The sequence below is a fragment of the Seriola lalandi genome, unplaced genomic scaffold (assembly GCF_002814215.2).
Source record: "Seriola lalandi dorsalis isolate HSWRI2012SDOR001 ecotype SW California unplaced genomic scaffold, Sedor1 jcf7180002054392, whole genome shotgun sequence".
Classification (NCBI taxonomy): Eukaryota; Metazoa; Chordata; class Actinopteri; order Carangiformes; family Carangidae; genus Seriola; species Seriola lalandi.
The window spans coordinates 241037-250577 of record NW_019524945.1 but is presented as its reverse complement, the minus strand read 5'-3'; the positions used below and the strand labels follow the sequence as shown (position 1 = coordinate 250577).

At 40.7% G+C, this 9541-nt stretch overlaps 1 protein-coding gene across 1 annotated transcript in view; it reads left to right on the top strand.

Moving 5' to 3' along the window:
- The window catches only part of fen1 (flap structure-specific endonuclease 1), a 12191-nt gene extending 11181 nt beyond the window's left edge, over window positions 1-1010 (top strand). The window contains exons 11-12 of the mRNA XM_023409440.2: window positions 244-358; window positions 654-1010. Of these exons, the coding sequence (XP_023265208.1) occupies window positions 244-358; window positions 654-731 (193 nt within the window). The 3' untranslated portion in view covers window positions 732-1010. The remainder of the gene's footprint in view (window positions 1-243; window positions 359-653) is intronic.
- The last annotated feature ends 8531 nt before the right edge of the window (window positions 1011-9541 follow it).

Genomic DNA, 9541 nt, shown 5'->3' with positions numbered 1-9541 from the left:
TATATGTATGTATGTATGTATTTATATATGTGTATATTCCATCTTTATTTAGAGTTAGTCACTTGTCTTCATTTTCTTGTCTCAGTTGTTTTAATTGTTTATAGTATTAGTTTCAGTTGCTTCTTCACATTCTTATTTTGCTACTTTTAATATATTTGAAGGAAACTTCCAATAAAAATTACATTGCGCAAAGGATGGAATGCAGCAATTTATGTATTCATTTATTTGTGTACCTTTGTCCAGTGAGGACAGGATTCGTAATGGCTACAAGAAGATTGTAAAGAGTCGAAAGGGCAGCACGCAAGGACGACTGGACTCTTTCTTCTCTGTCACTGGATCTCTGTCCTCCAAACGCAAGGTACATCTAGGAAAACTAGTTTGTCTGTTTATAAAATGATGGAATGATTGGTAACAAAACCACTGATCTAACCCCCTACAGTAGTATGTTATGTTTGGTATCCCCTGTCTTGACTGATTTAGTCCTTTTTTTTTTCATAACTGTAAAGAGGTAAGTAAGTGTTAAATAAGCTGCTATATTTTGATGCTGTTGTATATTTTCCACTGTTTTTTTCTTAGTGCAAGTTGCTCTTACACATGTTCAGTTATTTTCTTAATGTTGAACTGGTTTGTTATATTTCTTGTGTCTTTCATAGGAACCGGAGATAAAAGGATCGGCAAAGAAAAAGCAGAAGGCTGCAGCTACAATGAGCAAATTTAGGAAGGGCAAATAGACTCAACATAGGGATCCATGATTAATTTGAGAATAATAATTGTAATGAATTACAGCTACTAAAAAAATAAAATAAAATCATCACAGAACTTGAATTTAGGCAGTAGGATGGTGCAACTCAGTAGGTTGTGTGTTTGGATTAGTTCAGCTGAAAAACTGTTAGACATGACCAAATATGATATTGATGTAAGAAAATTCCAAGCTAAGTGTCTTTTAAGGGTTTTGTCAAAGTGTGTTTTCTGTTATAAAATAAAAGTAAGGAAGCCTTTTTATACAGCAACCTGTCATTTGATTTTGATATATTCATTTGGGGTAAAGATAAATAGATATAGAGATGGATAGATTGACGGTCATACTTTGAAAAATGCAGAAGTTATAAAGGAAAAACCTGATCTTTACATAGGTCTGTCCAGTTGACATGAAGTAGACTCCCATGCTACAATGAGGTTCTGTGTCTCTGTCTCATATTGAAGACCTGAAATGTAATAGGCATATGGAAGCTGATGTAAATTGTGTGACTATAACATGAATACAGTTCAAAGTACTGCAATCGTCCAGCAACTTATGGAACAATGGAAATTCATCTATGTTGTTAAAGATGAAACTAATGAAAGCGGCATATCGAGTGATCATGTTTATGTGAAGGATATTAATACATATGGTGTTAATATTGAAGTACTACCAACATATTTTAGTTTTCATCAATGTTAGTCAGTCGATTTTTCCAAGATTGCTGAAAGCAGTTTCAATAAGTCTGATTTGGCCACAAAAGTGGGGGATGTTGGTGGAGCGACAGCACTTGTGGTTACAATACTATAGGTTATAGGGCCAACGGTTACTGTTTTTAAATGTCTGTCTCCAATTTCCAAGTTGGAAGGTTTTAAACATTTTGTTAATTTTAAACAACAATCAACAAAGTTCACCTGTTCAAGTCCTCCAACACTGCAGGAAACCCACTGGACTTTAAATGCAGCAGAATACAATCGTGAACTTCTGGCCCCAAGCTGTTGGCAAAAAGTAAGAATAGGCTAATTACCCATGTTTTATTTTAACAGTTGTCATGATGATGATGATGCTTTGATCTATTTAAAAATATTTATTTATTTATTTCACATAATATACACTACTGTTCAAAAGTTTGGGGTTACCCAGACAATTTTGTGTTTTCCATGTAAACTCACACTTTTATTTATCAAATGAGTTGCAAAATGAATAGAAAATATAGTCAAGACATTGACAAGGTTAGAAATAATGATTTTTATTTGAAATAATAATTTTCTCCTTCAAACTTTGCTTTCGTCAAAGAATGCTCCATTTGCAGCAATTACAGCATTGCAGACCTTTGGCATTCTAGCTGTTCATTTGTTGAGGTAATCTGGAGAAATTTCACCCCACGCTTCCAGAAGCCCCTCCCACAAGTAGGATTGGCTTGATGGGCACTTCTTGCGTACCATACGGTCAAGCTGCTCCCATAACAGCTCAATGGGGTTGAGATATGGTGACTGCGCTGGCCACTCCATTACAGATAGAATACCAGCTGCCTGCTTCTTCGCTAAATAGTTCTTGCATAATTTGGAGGTTTGCTTTGGGTCATTGTCCTGTTGTAGGAGGAAATTGGCTCCAATCAAGCGCTGTCCACAGGGTATGGCATGGCGTTGCAAAATGGAGTGATAGCCTTCCTTATTCAAAATCCCTTTTACCTTGTACAAATCTCCTACTTTACCAGCACCAAAGCAACCCCAGACCATCACATTACCTCCACCATGCTTGACAGATGGCGTCAGGCGCTCTTCCAGCATGTTTTCAGTTGTTCTGCGTCTCACAAATGTTCTTCTGTGTGATCCAAACACCTCAAACTTCGATTCGTCTGTCCATAACACTTTTTTCCAATCTTCCTCTGTCCAATGTCTGTGTTCTTTTGCCCATATTAATCTTTTCCTTTTATTGGCCAGTCTCAGATATGGCTTTTTCTTTGCCACTCTGCCCTGAAGGCCAGCATCCCAGAGTCGCCTCTTCACTGTAGACGTTGACATTGGCGTTTTGCGGGTACTATTTAATGAAGCTGCCAGTTGAGGACCTGTGAGGCGTCTATTTCTCAAACTAAAGACTCTAATGTACTTGTCTTCTTGCTCAGTTGTGCAGCGGGGCCTCCCACTTCTCTTTCTACTCTGGGTAGAGCCTGTTTGTGCTGTTCTCTGAAGGGAGTAGTACACACCGTTGTAGGAAATCTTCAGTTTCTTGGCAATTTCTCGCATGGAATAGCCTTCATTTCTAAGAACAAGAATAGACTGTCGAGTTTCACATGAAAGTTCTCTTTTTCTGGCCATTTTGAGAGTTTAATCGAACCCACAAATGTGATGCTCCAGATTCTCAACTAGCTCAAAGGAAGGTCAGTTTTATAGCTTCTCTAACCAGCAAAACTGTTTTCAGCTGTGCTAACATAATTGCACAAGGGTTTTCAAGGGCTTTCTAATCATCAATTAGCCTTCTAACGCAATTAGCAAACACAATGTACCATTAGAACACTGGAGTGATGGTTGCTGGAAATGGGCCTCTATACACCTATGTAGATATTGCATTAAAAACCAGACGTTTTCAGCTAGAATAGTCATTTACCACATTAACAATGTATAGAGTGTATTTCTGATTAGTTTAATGTTATCTTCATTGAAAAAACAGTGCTTTTCTTTCAAAAATAAGGAAATTTCTAAGTGACCCCAAACTTTTGAACGGTAGTGTATACTGCTCAAAAATGTATCACAGTTATAACACAGTCAATTAAACTTCCGGGATATCAATCTGTCCATTTAGGAAACAGAAGTAATTGTAAATTAATTTTACCTGCTTTGGTGCAAATCAAAGTGAGAACAGGTGCAATTTGGTCAAATAAAATCTGTTATGATTGTATGCCATTCACCACTGATTTTGGATGAATGTTGAATGTTTGGTTAACACCTTAGGTTTTACACAGCCAAAACAGTTTGTATTTTTATATTTAGGTTTTTTCATTCTTGAATAATGTATTGCCTCTGCAAGCAAGGTTTGAACTTGTAAGTTTTTAACAGATTTTTTTAACCACTACACCATAAAAAGGGATGCTGTTGCAAGGGTGACAGATTTTTTACATAAAAAGAAATTCACATTTCAAGAACACTGAAAATCTGCTTGCAAAAACTTGCTCACAGCTGCAGCAGCAGGCTGTCTCTTTACTGCAGTTTGGTTGAAATGCTAACAGAGGGCAATTGGAGATTTGGACCTGAAGATTGGGGCTTTGGGATTGAAAAATTGGAAAATTATAAGTCCAAGATGATTGGTGAACATCCGATTCAATCTGCGGACTACCTCGTTAACATGTTGGATCGCAGAGCCACCAGAGCTTCTAAGCATTCTTGGCGACACTTAGAACTTTTCTAGGTTTTTGTATTCTGGACAGAGGGACCACACAGGGCTGTCCATTTAGTCTATTACTGTTTGCATTGTTTATTGAATCATTAAGTCAGGATCAATCAAAATGAAATTGATAATGATATTCTTCATTAGCAGATGACATTTTAATTAGTCTGTCAAATCATGAAAGTTCAATTTTGGAATTACTGTCATTTCTAGATGCTTTCAGTTCAAATTCAGGCTATAAGTTAAATATTCACAAGACCCAAATATTAAGTTTCAAATTCACACATAGCCAGACCATAAGCTCAAATATCCAACTAAATTGGGTCTTGGATCACATAAAAATGTAAATATCCCAAAAGACTGTCATTAGTAGAGGAAATTGTACAACTTTGTTTGGTCGGTGCTCCTCACGAGCGAGAAATCTGTTGGACCTTTGGTTGTCTATCAATTTATTGGCTATCATAAATTAAGAAAATATTAATATTAAAAATAAATAACTTTTAAATGAATGAAAGTCCTCTGTGGCACCAGCCTGAAATCATAGGCAAATAGCCAATATTGGTTCAGTCTCAAATTATTGCAGTGCCACCTTGAGGCAAGAACCCCTAATTATGACAACAAAAACAATGTTGTTCCTTGAAATGAGAACAAAAATAAGCGGGTTGACTCTTATAAGGACCACAAAAACAGCTTTGCTTCATGGATGTCTAATAATGAGAACAAAACCAACAGCAACAGCAATAATAATAATAATAATAATAATAATAGATAGACAGATAGATAGATACAACTTTATTTATCCCCTAGGGGAAATTCATGTGTCCATTAGCTCATTGTTGATGATTATAATAATAATAATAATAATAATAAAAACAGTTCATAATAAATAAACAATAATAATTAGATTAGTCCACTTCCTTTGGCTGAGGGGTTGTATAGCCTGATGGCTGTGGGAACAAAGGATCTCCTGAACCTCTGTGTTCAGTGTATAGAGATGAGATGTTTACTGCTGCAGCTGCTTCTCTGTCCTGCCAGAATGTTGTGGAGAGTATGGTTGGTATTGTCTAAGATGGCCTCCATCTTACATTGCATGCATCTCTCCACAACAGTCCTCAGTGAGTCCAGACTCCTGCCAAGCACAGACCCCACCTTTTTTTACCAGCTTGTCCAGTCTCTTTGTGTTCATGTCTGACATGTTGCTGCCCCAGCAGACTTCAGCATAAAAGAGTACACTGGCCACCACTGACTCATAAAATGTGCAGCATTTCACTGCAGACGTCAAAGGACCTGAGCTTCCTGAGGAAAAAGAGTCGGCTCTGCCCCTTTAGGGTAGATGGCATCCGTGTTCATGGACCAGTCCAGTTTACTGTTCAGGTGCACACCTAGGTATTTATGTATAAATGTACCCCACCTCAATGTCCTTCCCTCGAATGTTGACTGGCTGAAGGATGGGCCTAGATCTCCGAAAGTCAATGATAGCTGTGTCATTGGAGTATTTTTGAATGTGGCAGGACTCAGAGTTGTATTTAAAGTCCGCCGTATACAGGGTGAACAGGAACAGAGCCAGAACAGTCCTGTGGAGCCCCAGTGCTGCTCATGACTGTCCCTGAGACACAGTTACCCAGCCTGATGTACTGTGGTCATCTTGTCACATAATCCACAATCCAGGACGTGAAGCAGAGATCCATCCCCATCCCTTCCAGCTTGTCTTTAAGAATGGGGGGTTGGATGGTGTTAAATGCACTTGAGAAATCAAAGAACATAATCCTCATGTAACTACCTGACTCATCCTAGTAAGAATGGGCCTGGTGGAGCATGTAAAGGATGGCATCATCCACTCCAATATGTTCTTTGTATGCAAACTGTAGGGAGTCAAGTACATGTTCAACCTGTGCCTTCAGAAGGTGGAGAAACAGCCGCTCCAGTGTCTTCATGATGTGTGATGTGAAGACACTGGAGGGAGTCATTTATCTCAGCCGGTCGCCTTACTTTAGGGACCAGAACAAGACATGATGTTTTCCACAGGACTGGGACCCTCCCTGTTTGTAGACTTAAGTTAGCTGGGCTGCACATTCCTTTAAAATCTTTGGACACACACCATCTGGGCCTGTTGCCTTTCCAGGACATAGCCTCTTGAACTCCGCCCTCACCTCCTCCATTGTAAAGGACAGGAGACTTGACCCCAGTGTGGAGGGAGTTGCAGCTGCAGTGTCAGGTTGTGAAGGAGATGCCGTAGCTGCAGCTGAATGTTGTGTGATGTTTGGAAGTTCCTGTTGCACATGCATTCCAAATAACACTGCTCTGGATGGCACTTTGAAAGCAGTTAGAAACTTGGCAGCATTAAACAAGGGCACCTGCCAGTAGCCTTTGTACAGGTCCAGGGTGGCAATGAACCCTGCTTGACCCACCTGTCCAAAGAGGTGACTGAGCCTTGGCAGAGGACAAGCATCAAATTCAGATCTCGTGGAACAATGGCCTGAAACTCTTGCTGCTGGGTTATAGAGAGATGGGAGATATCAAGGAATACAGAATTGTGACTGACAGGAGTGAACTCACCCACAACATCACCCTCCTCCTCCACTGTCCGAACAAACATCTGCTGTTGGGGTGGGATTTCCTGGGTTTTCCACTCCTTCAGCAGATTGATGTGGAATTTTTGCTTTGGATTCCTCCTCTCTGGCCTCTCTATCTCATAAATGGTTGCACTCAACTTCCTCAGCGCAGTATATGGGCCCTACCATTTCGCCAGCAACTTGTTCTCAGCTGTTGGGAGAAGGAGAAGTACCTGCTGATCTGGGATGAAGGATTTCTCTCTGGCTGCCTTGTTTCCTTCCCTTGGGCTCCCACCCAGGGCTCCTGCAACACATCGAGGGAACCTTCCAACTGCCTGCCATAAAGGAGCTCAAAACTTGAAATGCCAGTTGAAGCTTGAGGCACCTCCCTGTAGGGGGTGGTAAGGGGTGGTCTGAATACTCTTAATGCTTAAGAGCCTATACACCTGCCTAAGTGTGTTGGAGAGGAAGTTTGTTCCCTGATCTGTCAGAATTTCAGATGGGATACGAACCCTGGAGAAGAGCTGCAGTAGTGCATATGCTATTTGTTTAGCAGTGATGTCTCTGAGGGGAAATGCTTCAGGGTATCTGGTACTGTAGTCACAGACTACCAGTATGTAACAGTGACCTGACTGTGTTCGCTCTATTGGCCCAACAATGTCCATAGCTACACAGCTGTAAAGAACATCCATAATTGGAAGCGGTTGCAATGGACATTTGGGAACATTTTTATCCCCTAGCTGGAACAGGACACAACTGACAATACCTCTGTACCTCTGTGTTCAGACCTGGCCAGTAAAACCGGCTTAAAATTCTGTCCAAAGTCTTCTTAGTCCCTAGATGACCTGCCCAGGGAATACTTCTGCCCAACTTTAACACCTGTTCTTGGAGCCTCTGTGGAACCACGTCTTTCCCTATCATCTGGATTTGCCTTGTAGTACAACACCTGGTCTCTGAGGAAATAGCCCTCCCCTGCAACCTGGCCCTGCTGCACTACCACTGCATCATTAAAGTCCTGCAGGGCTTTGTCCTTTTTTTGAAGATGCAAAGAATCACAACTTTTGTCAAACCTCTGGCTCTGCCACCCCAGAACCTGTTCTAACTGTGCTTGCCACTTTCTCTTGACTTTTCTGTCTCCTACTTTTCTTCACTTAACAGCGCTATCACAAAGAATCTTGTCAAAATAAGGTAATTCAGAGAGAACTTTTAACTCCTCTTCGGCTGAATCCTGGCCTGGAACCTCTCGATTGATCTGTACTGGGAACTGGGAAACTAGTGTCATGTCCATGAAGAGACGTTAAGTTTTGTCTGTTTCGTGACTTCTTGTTTTATTTTGAAAACCTAACTCTCCTCTCGTTTCAGGTAACTTCCTCCTTCCCTTGTGTGTTTCCCACTGGTCTGATTGTCTGCCTCGCCCTGATTGTTTCCACCTGTTTCCCATTACCTTGTGTGTGTATATAGTCTGCGTTTCCCTTTGTTCTGTGCCAGTTTGTCTTGTCGTCTTGTCAGAGAACCATGCCAGCCACCTTGTCCCAAGTCAGGATTTGAATTCTGTGTTACGTTCTTTGCCTTTGTCCTGAATCTTTGTTGGTTTTCCTCAAAAGAGTATTTTTTTTGTTCTACAGTTTTTCCTCTCTGTGAGTGATTTTTATTTGGGTACGTTGTTATTAAAATATTGTTAATTTGTACTTTGTTTCTGAGTCGTGCATTTGGGTTCAAGTCTAGGGGACCCCTCTGGACTAGTGATGGGTGTATTAGCATCTGCACACTACCAGTTTCAAGGAGAGCTTGGCCTGACTTACCATTGATCTTAACTTTATGGACCTGCTGCTTTCCTACCCAGCAATCCTCACTTTGACAAGGTCAGGTAACAGTACAAAAATAAGCTGCTTTTGCTTTTCTGAATGGATATTCTAGTTTAATACCACAGTAAAGCAAACAAGCTTTGCAGTAGACTTAGTCTTAGTAGTCACAGATTTTTCTGGTAGCCCTTGTGCCCTTGTCGGGTTGCCAGGAAGGTTTCCAACAGCTGAGCTGCTTCCCATGCTGACTCTGGATCCCTTTCCTTCACCCACAACATCTAGAATGCTCACAACCTCTAGAACGCTCTAGAGGTTGTGCTGTAGAATGTGAATTTCCTCAATCTGTTCCTTGGTCTTCTTCTCTGGCTCAATCCTTTTACCATACAAGTCTTTAAGAAGATTGCAGAACTCACTTGGTTTCTCATTAGGATGGATGTCAGACTCCTCGTACCTCTGCTGATAGACCTCCTCATTGATTTGATATTTGGCAAGGATGGCTTCCTTGACCTTCTTGTAGTCAAATGTGTCCTTCTGCTGCCATGGCCACATATGCTGCTCGTGACTTTCCAGTCACATGTGGAATCAGCCACACTGCCCAGTCAGTATGATTATAGGCAGCCCCCCTGCAGCACTTCCTTTTGGGTCCTCCTCAGCAACGTCTGTCTTTTGAGATTTGCAGTGTGCTTTAGACACCATACTGTCAACGTGCTTTAGACACCATACTGTCAGCTTCAACACTATACCCCTTCAATCTGGTCGCTTCTCATCCCACTCCTGACACGAAATGTAAGGTTTTGGATGGTGGTAAAGCTTTACATACAGGATGAAAAGCAGCAAGATTGAGGTGTAGAGTGTAGTGGAGGAAAAAAAGCATCAGACAGGGTTTCTTTTTGTTCCAGAGCTCTGGGTATTTTCATTTCTTTACTTCTGCAAAAAGGTTTACAAAAAATATACAGTGGGGAAAATAAGTATTGAACGTGTCAACATTTTTGTAAATATATTTCTGATGGGGCTATTGACATAAAATTGTCACCAGATGTCAGTAAGAACCCAAGTAATCTACA